The sequence below is a fragment of the Pristiophorus japonicus genome, chromosome 11 (assembly GCF_044704955.1).
Source record: "Pristiophorus japonicus isolate sPriJap1 chromosome 11, sPriJap1.hap1, whole genome shotgun sequence".
NCBI lineage: Eukaryota > Metazoa > Chordata > Chondrichthyes > Pristiophoridae > Pristiophorus > Pristiophorus japonicus.
Genome location: NC_091987.1, coordinates 219,587,682 through 219,603,365, shown reverse-complemented (window position 1 = coordinate 219,603,365; position 15,684 = coordinate 219,587,682). Strand labels below are relative to the sequence as shown.

The 15,684-nt window shown below is 51.2% G+C and overlaps 2 protein-coding genes across 10 annotated transcripts in view; both read right to left on the bottom strand.

Annotated features, from left to right (window-relative positions):
• LOC139275682 (apolipoprotein A-IV-like) overlaps positions 1-2,130 on the bottom strand; it is a 39,325-nt gene extending 37,195 nt beyond the window's left edge. Inside the window, exons 1-2 of the mRNA XM_070892848.1 lie at positions 2,082-2,130; positions 700-826 (exon numbers count right to left, since the gene is read on the bottom strand). Of these exons, the coding sequence (XP_070748949.1) occupies positions 700-826; positions 2,082-2,130 (176 nt within the window). The remainder of the gene's footprint in view (positions 1-699; positions 827-2,081) is intronic.
• The window catches only part of LOC139276493 (uncharacterized), a 97,394-nt gene continuing 82,516 nt past the window's right edge, over positions 807-15,684 (bottom strand). For all 9 annotated transcript variants that reach the window (XM_070894588.1, XM_070894587.1, XM_070894591.1 and 6 more), the window contains 2 exons: positions 2,082-2,158; positions 807-826 (listed from right to left, as the gene is read on the bottom strand). In XM_070894588.1, coding sequence (XP_070750689.1) covers positions 2,152-2,158 — 7 coding nt within the window. In that variant the 3' untranslated portion in view covers positions 807-826; positions 2,082-2,151. The remainder of the gene's footprint in view (positions 827-2,081; positions 2,159-15,684) is intronic.

The window sequence follows — 15,684 nt, the reverse complement described above, 5'->3', positions numbered from 1 at the left end:
GAGTGTTGTAAATCTGTGGAATTCTCTGCCCCAGGGAGCTGTGGAGGCTGGGTCATTGAATATATTTAAGGTGGAGATAGACAGATGTTTGAGCGATAAGGGAGTGAAGGGTTATGGGGAGCGGGCAGGGAAGTGGAGCTGAGTCCATGATCAGATCAGCCATGATCTTATTGAATGGCGGAGCAGGCTCGAGGGGCCGAATGGCCGACTCCTGCTCCTATTATGTTGTTTTCTCTTTAAAAGAGAAGGCTGAGAGGTGTCCCAATAGAGGGCTATAAAATGATGAAAGGTTTTGATTAGTAGAGACAGAGAGAATGTTTACACTTGTGGGGAAGAGCATAACTAGAGGCCATCAATATAAGATAGTCAACATGAAATAGAAACTTCTTTACCCAGAGAGCGGTGAGAATGTGGAACTCAGTACCACAGGTAGTAGTTGAAGTGAATAGTATCGATGCATTTAAGGGGAGGCTCGATAAGCATATGAGGGAGAAGGGAATAGAGGGTTATGCTGATAGAGTTAGATGAGGAAAGACGGGAGGAGGCTCGAGTGGAAGCAGGGATTGGTTGGGCCGAATGGCCTGTTTCTGTGCCGTATATCCTGTGTAATCCGATGTAATATTTCCCTGAGCCACCATTTCATGCTGTGCCCAGGAGCCTGAGCAGGACTGACAGGCCTATCTCACACCCGCTACTCACTTGAGTCGTTGCCCGATTTCCGAGTTCTGGATCTGATCTGCACTGTCCGTGGCCTCCTTGGTCAATTGGCTGATGTCACTCCAGAAGGTGTCTGAGCCCTGACCTCCATTGCTGTCAGTCCCGAGGCCTGTAGGGAGTAGGGAGACGATAGGATCAGGGCGGGAACACAAGAACATACAATCAATCTACTGTTTATTTCACCGATGAGCGGCTTGTGATGGTTTGAGATTCTTGTTTTAGAACGGGTTCTGTTGACTTCTGCTGAGTTCCCATTGGGACTTCCCCAATGTTCAGGGTCCCAGGCAATTGCGGGCCATGGCTACTGCTAAGTCATGACTGAGGAGCAACGTGTACGCTCCCAGATGGGGGATTGGGAGGGGCAGAGTGTAACAACACTGAAGTGTAGAAATCACCTTGTGCAGTCTGTTATTGCCCATTACACCCTGCCCATTATACACCCCGCCCATTATACACCCCGCCCATTACACCCCGCCCATTATACACCCCGCCCATTACACCCTGCCCATTATACACCCCGCCCGTTATACACCCCGCCCGTTTCACACCCCGCCCATTATACACCCTGCCCATTATACACCCCGCCCATTATACACCCCGCACATTATACACCTCGCACATTATACACCCCGCACATTATACACCCCGCCCATTATACACCCTGCCCATTATACACCCCGCCCATTATACACCCCGCACATTATACACCCCGCACATTATACACCCCGCCCATTACACCCTGCCCATTATACACCCCGCCCATTATACACCCCGCCCATTATACACCCCGCCCGTTTCACACCCCGCCCATTATACACCCCGCCCATTATACACCCCGCCCATTGTACACCCCGCCCATTATACACCCCGCCCGTTTCACACCCCGCCCATTATACACCCCGCCCATTATACACCCCGCCCATTATACACCCCGCCCATTGTACACCCCGCCCATTATACACCCCGCCCATTATACACCCCGCCCATTATACACCCCGCCCATTATACACCCCGCCCGTTTCACACCCCGCACATTATACACCCCGCACATTATACACCCCGCCCATTGTACAACCTGCCCATTATACACCCCGCCCATTATACACCCCGCCCATTATACACCCCGCCCATTATACACCCTGCCCATTATACACCCCGCCCATTATACACCCCGCCCGTTTCACACCCTGCACATTATACACCCCGCCCATTATACACCCCGCCCATTATACACCCCGCACATTATACACCCCACTCGGGTGATGTTTTTGATCTGGATTCTCATGGCTCCGACACAAGGACTAAAAGTTGCCCTTAGAGCACGCATCACATTAAATAATGAGAGGAATGTGAATCACACCAACCTGGAACTGTGAGGACGATTAAAACCACAACTGTTGTCTTGAGAAGCATGGTCGATGTTTCAAGCTCCGTTCAATCTCTGGAAGAAAATGAAGAGCTGGGTTTCACTGATATTTAACTCCCAAAACTCGAATCAGTTATTATTCTGTCTGTTTAGAGGAATGTTACTGATTCACTTCTTTATGTTTTTGACCCTGTTAATGAGAAGTTTTTGATCTTTTAATGTTATTCAATCATCATTTAAACTAAAGAATGTGTCAGTAATACAATCACAGGAGTACATAAGATAAACAACACAGAAACAGGCCATTCGGCCCAACCAATCCATGCCTCCACTCGAGCCTCCTCCCGTTTTTCCTCATCTAACTCTATCAGCATAACCCTCTATTCCCTTCTCCCTCATATTCTTGTCCAGCCTCCCCTTAAATGCATCGATACTATTCACTTCAACCCCTCCCTGAGCCAGCGAGTTCCACGTTCTCACCACTCTCTGGGTAAAGAAGTTTCTCCTGAATTCCCCATTGGATTTCTGGGTGACGATCTTATATTGATGGCCTCTAGTTATGCTCTTCCCCACAAGTGGAAACACTCTCTCTGTATCCACTTGATCAAAACCTTTCATCATTTTAAAGACCTCTTTTTGTTCAACCCTCAGCCTTCTGTTTTCAAGAGAAAAGAGACCCAGCCTGTTCATCCTTTCCTGATAGTATACCCTCGCATTTCTGGTATTATCCTTGTAAATCTTCTCTGCACCCACTCCAGTGCCTCTATATCCTTTTTATAATCTGGCGATTAGAACTGTACGCAGTACTTCAAGTGTGGTCTAACCAATGTTCGATACAGGTTTAGCATAACTTCCCTACTTTTCAATTCTATCCCTCTCGAAATAAACCCTAGTGCTTGGTTTGCTTTTTATGGCCTTGCTAACCTGTGTCACAACGTTTAGTGATTTATGTATTTGTATCCGAGATTCCTTTGCTCCTCTAATTGCATTTGCCAATTATATGTCCATTCCGCAAGTTTATTAATGTCTTCTTGTAATTTGTTGCAGTCCTCCTCAGTATTGCCCCTCCCCACCCAGGGAAACAGTTAATCGAGTTGGAGTTCTCCAACCTGTGTAGAGGCCACACTGGTTCTATAAATTCCTGATCCACACTGCACCCCAATGGACCAAACCCCTTCCCATTCACTCCCATTGTACACAATCCCAATGTACCTAACCCTTCCCATTCACTCCCATTGTACACAATCCCAATGTACCTAACCCTTCCCATTCACTCCCATTGTACACAATCCCAATGTACCTAACCCTTCCCATTCACGCCCATTGTACACAATCCCAATGTACCTAACCCTTCCCATTCACTCCCATTGTACACAATCCCAATGGACCTAGCCCCTTCTCGTTCACTCCCATTGTACACAATCCCAATGGACCTAGCCCCTTCCCATTCACTCCCATTGTACACAATCCCAATGGACCTAGCCCCTTCTCGTTCACTCCCATTGTACACAATCCCAATGGACCTAGCCCCTTCCCATTCACTCCCATTGTACACAATCCCAATGGACCTAGCCCCTTCTCGTTCACTCCCATTGTACACAATCCCAATGGACCTAGCCCCTTCTCGTTCACTCCCATTGTACACAATCCCAATGGACCTAGCCCCTTCCCATTCACTCCCATTGTACACAATCCCAATGGACCTAGCCCCTTCTCGTTCACTCCCATTGTACACAATCCCAATGGACCTAGCCCCTTCCCATTCACTCCCATTGTACACAATCCCAATGTACCTAGCCCCTTCTCGTTCACTCCCATTGTACACAATCCCAATGTACCTAACCCTTCCCATTCACTCCCATTGTACACAATCCCAATGGACCTAGCCCCTTCTCATTCACACCCACTGTACAGTATCCCAATGGTCCAAATCCCTTTATAGAATCATAGAAATTTATAGCATGGAAGGAGGCCATTTTGGCCCATCGTGTCCGTGCCGGCTGACAAAGAGCTATCCAGCCTAATCCCACTTTCCAGCTATAGGTCTGTAGTCCTGTAGATTACAGCACTTCAAGTGCACATCCAAGTACTTTTAAAAATATGGTGAGGGTTTCTGCCTCGACCACCCTTACAGGCAGTGAGTTCCAGACCCCCACCACACTCTGGGTGAAAAGATTTCCCCTCAAATCCCGTCTAAACCTTCGACCAATTACTTTAAATCTATGTCCCCTAGTTGTTGACCCCTCAGCTAATGGAAATAGGTCCTTCCTATCCACTCTATCTAGGCCCCTCATAATTTTATACACCTTAATAAACCTCCTCTGTTCCAAAGAAAACAAACCCAGCCTATCCAATCTTTCCTCATAGCTAAAATTCTCCATCCAGGCAACATCCTCGTAAATCCCCTCTGTACCCTCTCCAGTCCAATCACATCTTTCCTGTAATGTGGTGACCACAGTACTCGAGCTGTGGCCTAACTAGTGTTCTATACAGTTCAAGCATAACCTCCCTGCTCTTGTATTCCATGCCTCAGGTAATAAAGGCAATTATTCCGTATGCCTTCTTAACCACCTTATCCACCTGGTCTGCTACCTTCAGGGATCTGTGGACTTCTCTGTGTCCTACCATTTAATGTGTATTCCCTTTCCTTTTTTACCCTCCTCAAATGCATTACCTCACACTTCTCCGGATTGAATTCCATTTGCCACTGTTCTGCCCACCTGACCAGTTGATTGATATAGAAACATAGACATAGAAAATAGGTGCAGGAGTAGGCTATTCGGCCCTTCTAGCCTGCACCGCCATTCAATGAGTTCATGGCTGAACATTCAACTTCAGTACCCCATTCCTGCTTTCTCGCCATACCTCTTGATCCCCCTAGTAGTAAGGACCTCATCTAACTCCTTTTTGAATATATTTAGTGAATTGGCCTCAACAACTTTCTGTGGTAGAGAATTCCACAGGTTCACCACTCTCTGGGTGAAGAAGTTCCTCCGCATCTCGGTCCTAAATGGCTTACCCCTTATCCTTAGACTGTGACCTCTGGTTCTGGACTTCCCCAACATTGGGAACATTCTTCCTGCATCTAACCTGTCTAACCCCGTCAGAATTTTAAATGTTGTTATGAGGTCCCCTCTCATTCTTCTGAACTCCAGTGAATACAAGCCCAGTTGATCCAGTCTTTCTTGATAGGTCAGTCCCGCCATCCCGGGAATCAGTCTGGTGAACCTTCGCTGCACTCCCTCAATAGCAAGAATGTCCTTCCTCAGGTTAGGAGACCAAAACTGTACACAATACTCCAGGTGTGGCCTCACCAATGCCCTGTACAACTGTAGCAACACCTCCCTGCCCTTGTACTCAAATCCCCTTGCTATGAAGGCCAACATGCCATTTGCTTTCTTAACCGCCTGCTGCACCTGCATGCCAACCTTCAATGACTGATGTACCACGACACCCAGGTCTCTTTGCACCTCCCCTTTTCCTAATCTGTCACCATTCAGATAATAGTCTGTCTCTCTGTTTTTACCACCAAAGTGGATAACCTCACATTTATCCACATTATACTTCATCTTCCTGCAGTCGACAGCTTTCTTCTTCATTATCAACCACACAGCCAACTTTTGTATCATCTGCAAACGTCTTTATCATATCCCCTACATTCAAATCTAAATCATTGATATATACCACAAAAAGCAAGGGACCCTGTACTGAGCCCTGCGGAACCCCACTGGAAACATCCTTCCAGTCACAAAAACACCCATCGACCATTACCCTTCGCTTCCTGCCTCTGAATCAATTTTGGATTCAACGCCACTTTGTCTTGGATCCCATGGGCTTTTACTTTTGTGACCAATCTGCCATGTGGGACCTTATCAAAAACCTTGCTACAATCCATATACACTACATCAAACATACTACCCTCATCGGCTCTCCTAGTTACCTCCTCAAAAAAGTAATAAAGTTAGTCAGACACGATCTTTCCTTAACAACTGCTGACTGTCCTTGATTAATCCATGTCTTTCTAAATGAAGATTTATCCAGTCCCTCAGAATTGCCTCCAATAATTTTCCCACCACCGAGGTTAGGCTGACTGGCCTGTAATTACTCGGTCTATCCCTTTCTCCCTTTTTAAACAAAGGTACAACATTAGCAGTCCTCCAGTCCCCTGGCAATGCACCTGTAGCCAGCGAGGATTGGAAAATGATGGTCAGAGCCTCTGCTATTTCATCTTTTGCTTCTCTTAACAGCCTGGGATACATCTCATCCGGGGCAGGGGATTTATCCACTTTCAAAGCTGCTAAACCCCTTAATATTTCCTCTTTCATTTGTTTATTTCAATTAATATTTCACACTCTTCCTCTCTGATTGCAATGTCTGCATCACCCCACTCTTTTGTGAAAACAGACACAAAGTATTCAAGAACCATACATCTTCCTTCCGGAGCTAAAAGCGGTCGGAGGGTCTAGTAAGGAGGAAGAACTGAGGGAAATCCTTATTAGTCGGGAAATTGTGTTGGGGAAATTGATGGGATTGAAGGCCGATAAATCCCCAGGGCCTGATGGACTGCATCCCAGAGTACTTAAGGAGGTGGCCTTGGAAATAGTGGATGCATTGACAGTCATTTTCCAACATTCCATTGACTCTGGATCAGTTCCTATGGAGTGGAGGGTAGCCAATGTAACCCCACTTTTTAAAAAAGGAGGGAGAGAGATAACATGGAATTATAGACCGGTCAGCCTGACATCGGTAGTGGGTAAAATGATGGAATCAATTATTAAGGATGTCATAGCAGTGCATTTGGAAAGAGGTGATATGATAGGTCCAAGTCAGCATGGATTTGTGAAAGGGAAATCATGCTTGACAAATCTTCTGGAATTTTTTGAGGATGTTTCCAGTAGAGTGGACAAGGGAGAACCAGTTGATGTGGTATATTTGGACTTTCAGAAGGCTTTCGACAAGGTCCCACACAAGAGATTAATGTGCAAAGTTAAAGCACATGGGATTGGGGGTAGTGTGCTGACATGGATTGAGAACTGGTTGTCAGACAGGAAGCAAAGAGTAGGAGTAAATGGGTACTTTTCAGAATGGCAGGCAGTGACTAGTGGGGTACCGCAAGGTTCTGTGCTGGGGCCCCAGCTGTTTACACTGTACATTAATGATTTAGACGAGGGGATTAAATGTAGTATCTCCAAATTTGCGATGAACACTAAGTTGGGTGGCAGTGTGAGCTGCGAGGAGGATGGCTATGAGGCTGCAGAGCGACTTGGATAGGTTAGGTGAGTGGGCAAATGCATGGCAGATGAAGTATAATGTGGATAAATGTGAGGTTATCCACTTTGGTGGTAAAAACAGAGAAACAGACTATTATCTGAATGGTGACAGATTAGGAAAAGGGGAGGTGCAACGAGACCTGGGTGTCATGGTACATCAGTCATTGAAGGTTGGCATGCAGGTACAGCAGGCGGTTAAGAAAGCAAATGGCATGTTGGCCTTCATAGCGAGGGGATTTGAGTACAGGGGCAGGGAGGTGTTGCTACAGTTGTACAGGGCATTGGTGAGGCCACACCTGGAGTATTGTGCACAGTTTTGGTCTCCTAACCTGAGGAAGGACATTCTTGCTATTGAGGGAGTGCAGCGAAGGTTCACCAGACTGATTCCCGGGATGGCGGGACTGACCTATCAAGAAAGACTGGATCAACTGGGCTTGTATTCACTGGAGTTCAGAAGAATGAGAGGGGACCTCATAGAAACGTTTAAAATTCTGACGGGGTTAGACAGGTTAGATGCAGGAAGAATGTTCCCAATGTTGGGGAAGTCCAGAACCAGGGGACACAGTCTAAGGATAAGGGGTAAGCCATTTAGGACCGAGATGAGGAGAAACTTCTTCACCCAGAGAGTGGTGAACCTGTGGAATTCTCTACCACAGAAAGTTGTTGAGGCCAATTCACTAAATATATTCAAAAAGGAGTTAGATGGAGTCCTTACTACTCGGGGGATCAAGGGGTATAGCGAGAAAGCAGGAATGGGGTACTGAAGTTGCATGTTCAGCCATGAACTCATTGAATGGCGGTGCAGGCTAGAAGGGCCGAATGGCCTACTCCTGCACCTATTTTCTATGTTTCTATGTTTCACACAGATTTCCACCTCCAAACAGATTTCCTTTATGGTCTCTAATAAGCCCTACCCTTTCTTTAGTATCTCTTATTCTTAATCTATGCATAAAACATCTTTGGGTTTTTCCTGATTTTACTTGCTAACATTCTTTCATGCCCTCTCTTTGCTTTTCATTTTCCTTTTTAATTTCAACCCAGCACTGTCTATAGTCCTCGAGGGTTTCTGCAGTATTTAGCCCTCGGTATCTGTCATAAGCCTCCCTTTTTTTCTTTATCCTACCCTGAATGTCCCTCGACATCCAGGGGGCTCTAGATTTGTTAGTCTCACCCTTTTTCTTTAAGGGAACATACTTGCTCTGAACCCTCAGGATCTCCTCCTTGAATGCCTCCCACTGATCTGACACAGCTGTTTCCAGTCCACTTTGGCCAAATCACATCTCAGCTTGATAAAATTGGCTTTCCCCCAATTTAGAACTTTTATTCCTGGTCTATCTTTGTCTTTTTCCATAACTACGCTAAATCAGCTGAATTATGATCACTAGCACCAAAATGCTCTCCCACTGACACTCCTTGCACCTCCAGTCCCTAAAACTATTCCCATTCACTCCCATTGTACAGAATCCCAATAGAGCACGCTCCTTCCCATTCGCTCCTATTGTACCAACATATTTTGAAAGGTTCTCCAAAGCCCCACAATTCTAAGTTGTTATTTTCAACCCGCACAAACAAGGCGAAGTTCCTTTAAAGGGAAACTCCTGCATCTTCCTCTTCCATCCCCATCGATATATTGAAGGGGCCACGTTCTTCAAACACAACCTTTGCCCCTCAGTCTGGGCACCGAATCATGCTGAGACATGTAATTGGACGATGTGACAAGGAGCTCCCCCTTTCTGTCCCAACAAATTAAAACCCGACAAACTTTTTCATCAATCCAGAGCCCCTTTCATTATTCATTTGTCGACTAAACTTCAGATGGAGTAATTGCACACTCCTGCCCTTCACTGTAAGTATCCCTGTTGAACCTGTGCCCGGGTCGGTGTGTAAACCCCGGGTCGGTGTGTAAACCCCGGGTGAGTGTGTAAACCCCGGGTGAGTGTGTAAACTCCGGGTGAGTGTGTAAACTCCGGGTGAGTGTGTAAACTCCGTGTGAGTATGTAAACCCCGGGTCGGTGTGTAAACCCCGGGTCGGTGTGTAAACCCCGGGTCGGTGTGTAAACTCCGGGTGAGTGTGTAAACCCCGGTCGGTGTGTAAACTCCGGGTGAGTGTGTAAACCCCGGGTCGGTGTGTGAACCTTGGGTGTGTGTGTAAACCCCGGGTCGGTGTGTAAACCCCGGGTGAGTGTGTAAACCCCGGGTCGGTGTGTAAACCCCGGGTGAGTGTGTAAACCCCGGGTGAGTGTGTAAACTCCGGGTGAGTGTGTAAACTCCGGGTGAGTGTGTAAACTCCGTGTGAGTATGTAAACCCCGGGTCGGTGTGTAAACCCCGGGTCGGTGTGTAAACCCCGGGTCGGTGTGTAAACTCCGGGTGAGTGTGTAAACCCCGGTCGGTGTGTAAACTCCGGGTGAGTGTGTAAACCCCGGGTCGGTGTGTAAACTCCGGGTGAGTGTGTAAACCCCGGGTCGGTGTGTAAACCCCGGGTGAGTGTGTAAACCCCGGGCCCGGGTGAGCAGCTGTCACACTCCGTGTTCCTCTCACCTGCCTCCTGAAGCTCGGTGTCCCAGCCCCACAGGCTGGGCTCTATATGAGGGCATCTTATCAGCAGCTGGCGAGGGACAAACTCCAGCTGTACTCACCCCACTCCACTCCTCATCTAAACACCTTCACCAACACCTTGCCTCCTCCATTATAAATACAGAGCTCTCAGTTTCAGCCAATCACGCCGCGATGATTGTGATCAAAGAATCATTTCAAGCAGAGCTCCTTGATTTCACTGTGATGCTGTGTGAATGAATATTCCCAGGCAGGTGGATTCCAAAGGGACGGGACTGCCATATCTGGGAATGTTAGGATCGCCATATCGCACTCTGACCCTTTCTGCACCACCAGATTCTTTTGGTCTTGGTCAACAGATCCTTAAAAAAAAATCTCTTTCCTCAAACTGTGAGTCTTAAAGGGTAGCACAAGGAAAGACGATCAGCGTCTTTCACCAGCTCAGGAAGTCCCAAAGCGGTTCACAGCCAATTAACTACTTTTGAAGTGTAGTTGCTGTTGTAATGTAGGAAACGCGGCAGCCAATTTGCGCACAGCAAGCTCCCACAAACAGCAATGTGATGATGACCGGATCACTGTTTTAGTGATGATGTTTGAGGGATAAATATCGGCCCCAGGATACCAGGGATAAATCCCACACTCTGCATAGAAATATGTCCATGGGATCTTTTAGGTCCACATAAGAGGGCAGATGGGGCCTCAGTTTAACATTTCATCCGAAAGGCAGCAACTCTGACAGTGCAGTGCTCCCTCAGTACTGCCCCTCCGACAGTGTGGTACTCCATCAGTACTGCCCCTCCGACAGTGCGGCGCTCACTCAGTACTGCCCCTCCGACAGTGCGGCGCTCCCTCAGTACCGCCCCTCCGACAGTGTGGTGCTCCCTCAGTACTGCCCCTCCGACAGTGCGGCGCTCCCTCAGTACCGCCCCTCCGACAGTGCGGCGCTCCCTCAGTACTGCCCCTCCGACAGTGCGGCGCTCCCTCAGTACCGCCCCTCCGACAGTGTGGTACTCCATCAGTACTGCCCCTCCGACAGTGCGACACTCCCTCAGTACTGCCCCTCCGACATTGCGCTACTCCGACACTCCCTCAGTACTGCCCCTCCAACAGTGTGGCGCTCCCTCAGTACTGCCCCTCCGACAGTGCGGCACTCCCTCAGTACTGCCCCTCCCACAGTGCAGCACCCCCTCAGTACTGCCCCTCCCACAGTGCAGCCCCTCCAACAGTGCAGCACTCCCTCAGTACTGCCCCTCCCACAGTGCAGCACTCCCTCAGTACTGCCCCTCCCACAGTGCAGCCCCTCCCTCAGTACTGCCCCTCCAACAGTGCAGCACTCCCTCAGTACTGCCCCTCCCACAGTGCAGCACTCCCTCAGTACTGCCCCTCCCACAGTGCAGCCCCTCCCTCAGTACTGCCCCTCCCACAGTGCAGCACTCCCTCAGTACTGCCCCTCCGACAGTGCAGCACTCCCTCAGTACTGCCCCTCCAACAGTGCGGCACTCCCTCAGTACTGCCCCTCCGACAGTGCGGCGCTCCCTCAGTACCGCCCCTCCGACAGTGTGGTACTCCCTCAGTACTGCCCCTCCGACAGTGCGGCGCTCCCTCAGTACCGCCCCTCCGACAGTGTGGTGCTCCCTCAGTACTGCCCCTCCGACAGTGCGGCGCTCCCTCAGTACCGCCCCTCCGACAGTGTGGTACTCCATCAGTACTGCCCCTCCGACAGTGCGACACTCCCTCAGTACTGCCCCTCCGACATTGCGCTACTCCGACACTCCCTCAGTACTGCCCCTCCGACAGTGCGGCGCTCCCTCAGTACTGCCCCTCCGACAGAACGGCGCTCCCTAAGTACTGCCCCTCCGACAGTGCGGCACTCCCTCAGTACTGCCCCTCCCACAGTGCAGCACCCCCTCAGTACTGCCCCTCCCACAGTGCAGCCCCTCCAACAGTGCAGCACTCCCTCAGTACTGCCCCTCCCACAGTGCAGCACTCCCTCAGTACTGCCCCTCCCACAGTGCAGCCCCTCCCTCAGTACTGCCCCTCCAACAGTGCAGCACTCCCTCAGTACTGCCCCTCCCACAGTGCAGCACTCCCTCAGTACTGCCCCTCCCACAGTGCAGCCCCTCCCTCAGTACTGCCCCTCCCACAGTGCAGCACTCCCTCAGTACTGCCCCTCCAACAGTGCGGCACTCCCTCAGTACCGCCCCTCCGACAGTGTGGTACTCCCTCAGTACTGCCCCTCCGACAGTGCGGCGCTGCCTCAGTACCGCCCCTCCGACAGTGTGGTACTCCCTCAGTACTGCCCCTCCGACAGTGCGGCGCTCCCTCAGTACAGCCCCTCCGACAGTGCGACACTCCCTCAGTACTGCCCCTCCGACATTGCGCCACTCCGACACTCCCTCAGTACTGCCCCTCCAACAGGGTGGTGCTCCCTCAGTACTGCCCCTCCGACAGTGCGGCGCTCCCTCAGTACTGCCCCTCCGACAGTGCGGCACTCCCTCAGTACTGCCCCTCCCACAGTGCAGCACTCCCTCAGTACTGCCCCTCCCACAGTGCAGCCCCTCCCTCAGTACTGCCCCTCCAACAGTGCAGCACTCCCTCAGTACTGCCCCTCCCACAGTGCAGCACTCCCTCAGTACTGCCCCTCCCACAGTGCAGCCCCTCCCTCAGTACTGCCCCTCCCACAGTGCAGCACTCCCTCAGTACTGCCCCTCCAACAGTGCGGCACTCCCTCAGTACTGCCCCTCTAACAGTGCGGCGCTCCCTCAGTACTGCCCCTCCGACAGTGCGGCACTCCCTCAGTACTGCCCCTCTGACAGTGCGGCACTCCCTCAGTACTGCCCCTCTGACAGTGCGGCGCTCCCTCAGTACTGCCCCTCCGACAGTGCGGCACTCCCTCAGTACTGCCCCTCCGACAGTGAGGCGCTCCCTCAGTACTGCCCCTCCGACAGTGCGGCACTCCCTCAGTACTGCCCCTCCGACAGTGAGGCGCTCCCTCAGTACTGCCCCTCCGACAGTGCGGCACTCCCTCAGTACTGCCCCTCCGACAGTGCGGCACTCCCTCAGTACTGCCCTTCCGACAGTGCGGCACTCCCTCAGTACTGCCCCTCCGACAGTGCGGCGCTCCCTCAGTACTGCCCCTCCGACAGTGCGGCACTCCCTCAGTACAGTACCAGTGTGTCAGGCTGGATTCCCCCGGTTTCCTGACCAACATTCTTTTCTGAAACAACAGATTATCCGGTCACTATTACATTGCTGTTTGTGGGATCTTAATGTGCACAAATTGGTGCTACGTTTCGCACATTATAATAGTGACCGCACTCCAACAATGAATCATTGACTGTGATGAGCTAGGGTCTGGAAGATATTATAAGGTGCGATGTAACACTTGCTCTCACTAGTTGTTGTTTTGGGTTTAACTTTGTGGGCCTGCTGGTTTGGAAAGTTTCAGATATATGTAAATTAATTTCTTGCTAACAGTCATTTAATCTTTATATAAATTGTCTGTGAGGCATTGAGAGCCGGTCGGTCAAAGTGACCTCAGCAACAAAAGCGTTGAACCCTGCATGGAGTGTGGTCATTAATTAACAACACAACACACTCTGTCACTGGAGCAGGGAAACGTGGCAAAATCAAAGTCCGCATCCTGAAACACAACGATACAATTCTCCAGTCACAGGATCAATGACCTACAGCAAAGCAGCGCTGTTGAGAGAGGATGCAGCCATTAATTAGAACATTTTGAAAGAATCAGTGTGGATTTTAGTAAAGTTTATGAATCGAGATATCACGGTGACGTTTACTGAATATTGGGGTTGAGGGGATACAAAATGTTCGACAGGAGGATTTTCCCCTCTTTCTCTCGTGTGAGTGAGAACTTATTCTGGGGTGAGAGTTCCATGGCCATTCTTCCAGCGTGTGACACTAGCCAATGGGGGCCCTCAATCACGACTGCTCCTGTCCTCACAAGACAAGCATCCTATCCAACAGGGTCACTGGGATATGAGCAGGAACCCGGGCTGACCCTAACCCAACAGTACCCTCACTACCGCTGCCCCGACTCAGCAATCACTCACCACTTCCTGTTCTGGGTGACCAATTCTACAGAACCACATGAGATGGAACAGGCTCAATGTTGTTTGAATTTCTTAACTCATTCATCGTTCCATCGCTCATGGTATCAATCATTGTCTCCTTCCTGCACTGGGTCAGAGTGCCACCGACAGCAGGGCGAGTGTGACAGGGGCACACACAGCAGGGCGAGTGTGAGAGGGCACACACAGCAGGGCGAGTGTGACAGGGGCACACACAGCAGGGCAAGTGTGAGAGGGGCACACAGCAGGGCAAGTGTGAGAGGGGCACACACAGCAGGGTGAGTGTGTCGGAGGAGCACACACAGCAGGGCGAGTGTGAGAGGGCACACACAGCAGGGTGAGTGTGAGAGGGCACACACAGCAGGGTGAGTGTGAGAGGGCACACACAGCAGGGCGAGTGTGAGAGGGCACACACAGCAGGGCGAGTGTGAGAGGGGCACACACAGCAGGGCGAGTGTGAGAGGGCACACACAGCAGGGTGAGTGTGTCGGAGGAGCACACACAGCAGGGCGAGTGTGAGAGGGGCACACACAGCAGGGCGAGTGTGAGAGGGGCACACAGCAGGGCAAGTGTGACAGGGGCACACAGCAGGGTGAGTGTGAGAGGGCACACAGCAGGGCGAGTGCGAAAGAGGCACACACAGCAGGGTGAGTGTGTCGGAGGAGCACACACAGCAGGGTGAGTGTGAGAGGGCACACACAGCAGGGTGAGTGTGTCAGAGGAGCACACACAGCAGGGTGAGTGTGAGAGGGGCACACAGCAGGGTGAGTGTGAGAGGGCACATACAGCAGGGCGAGTGTGAGGGGGCACACACAGCAGGGTGAGTGTGAGAGGGCACACACAGCAGGGTGAGTGTGTCGGAGGAGCACACACAGCAGGGCGAGTGTGAGAGGGGCACACAGCAGGGCGAGTGTGAGAGGGGCACACACAGCAGGGTGAGTGTGAGAGGGCACACACAACAGGGCGAGTGTGAGAAGGCACACACAGCAGGGTGAGTGTGAGAGGGCACACACAGCAGGGCGAGTGTGAGAGGGCACACACAAAAGGGCGAGTGTGAGAGGGCACACACAGCAGGGCGAGTGTGAGAAGGCACACACAGCAGGGTGAGTGTGAGAGGGCACACAGCAGGGCGAGTGTGACAGGGGCACACACAGCAGGGTGAGTGTGACAGGGGCACACACAGCAGGGTGAGTGTGTCAGAGGAGCACACACAGCAGGGTGAGTGTGAGAGGGGCACACAGCAGGGTGAGTGTGAGAGGGCACACACAGCAGGGCGAGTGTGAGAGGGCACTCAGCAGGGCGAGTGTGACAGGGGCACACACAGAAGGGCGAGTGTGAGAGGGCACACACAGCAGGGCGAGTGTGAGAAGGCACACACAGCAGGGTGAGTGTGAGAGGGCACACAGCAGGGCGAGTGTGACAGGGGCACACACAGCAGGGTGAGTGTGACAGGGGCACACACAGCAGGGTGAGTGTGTCAGAGGAGCACACACAGCAGGGTGAGTGTGAGAGGGGCACACAGCAGGGTGAGTGTGAGAGGGCACACACAGCAGGGCGAGTGTGAGAGGGCACACACAGCAGGGCGAGTGTGTCGGAGGAGCACACACAGCAGGGTGAGTGTGAGAGGGGCACACAGCAGGGTGAGTGTGTCGGAGGAGCACACACAACAGGGCGAGTGTGAGAGGG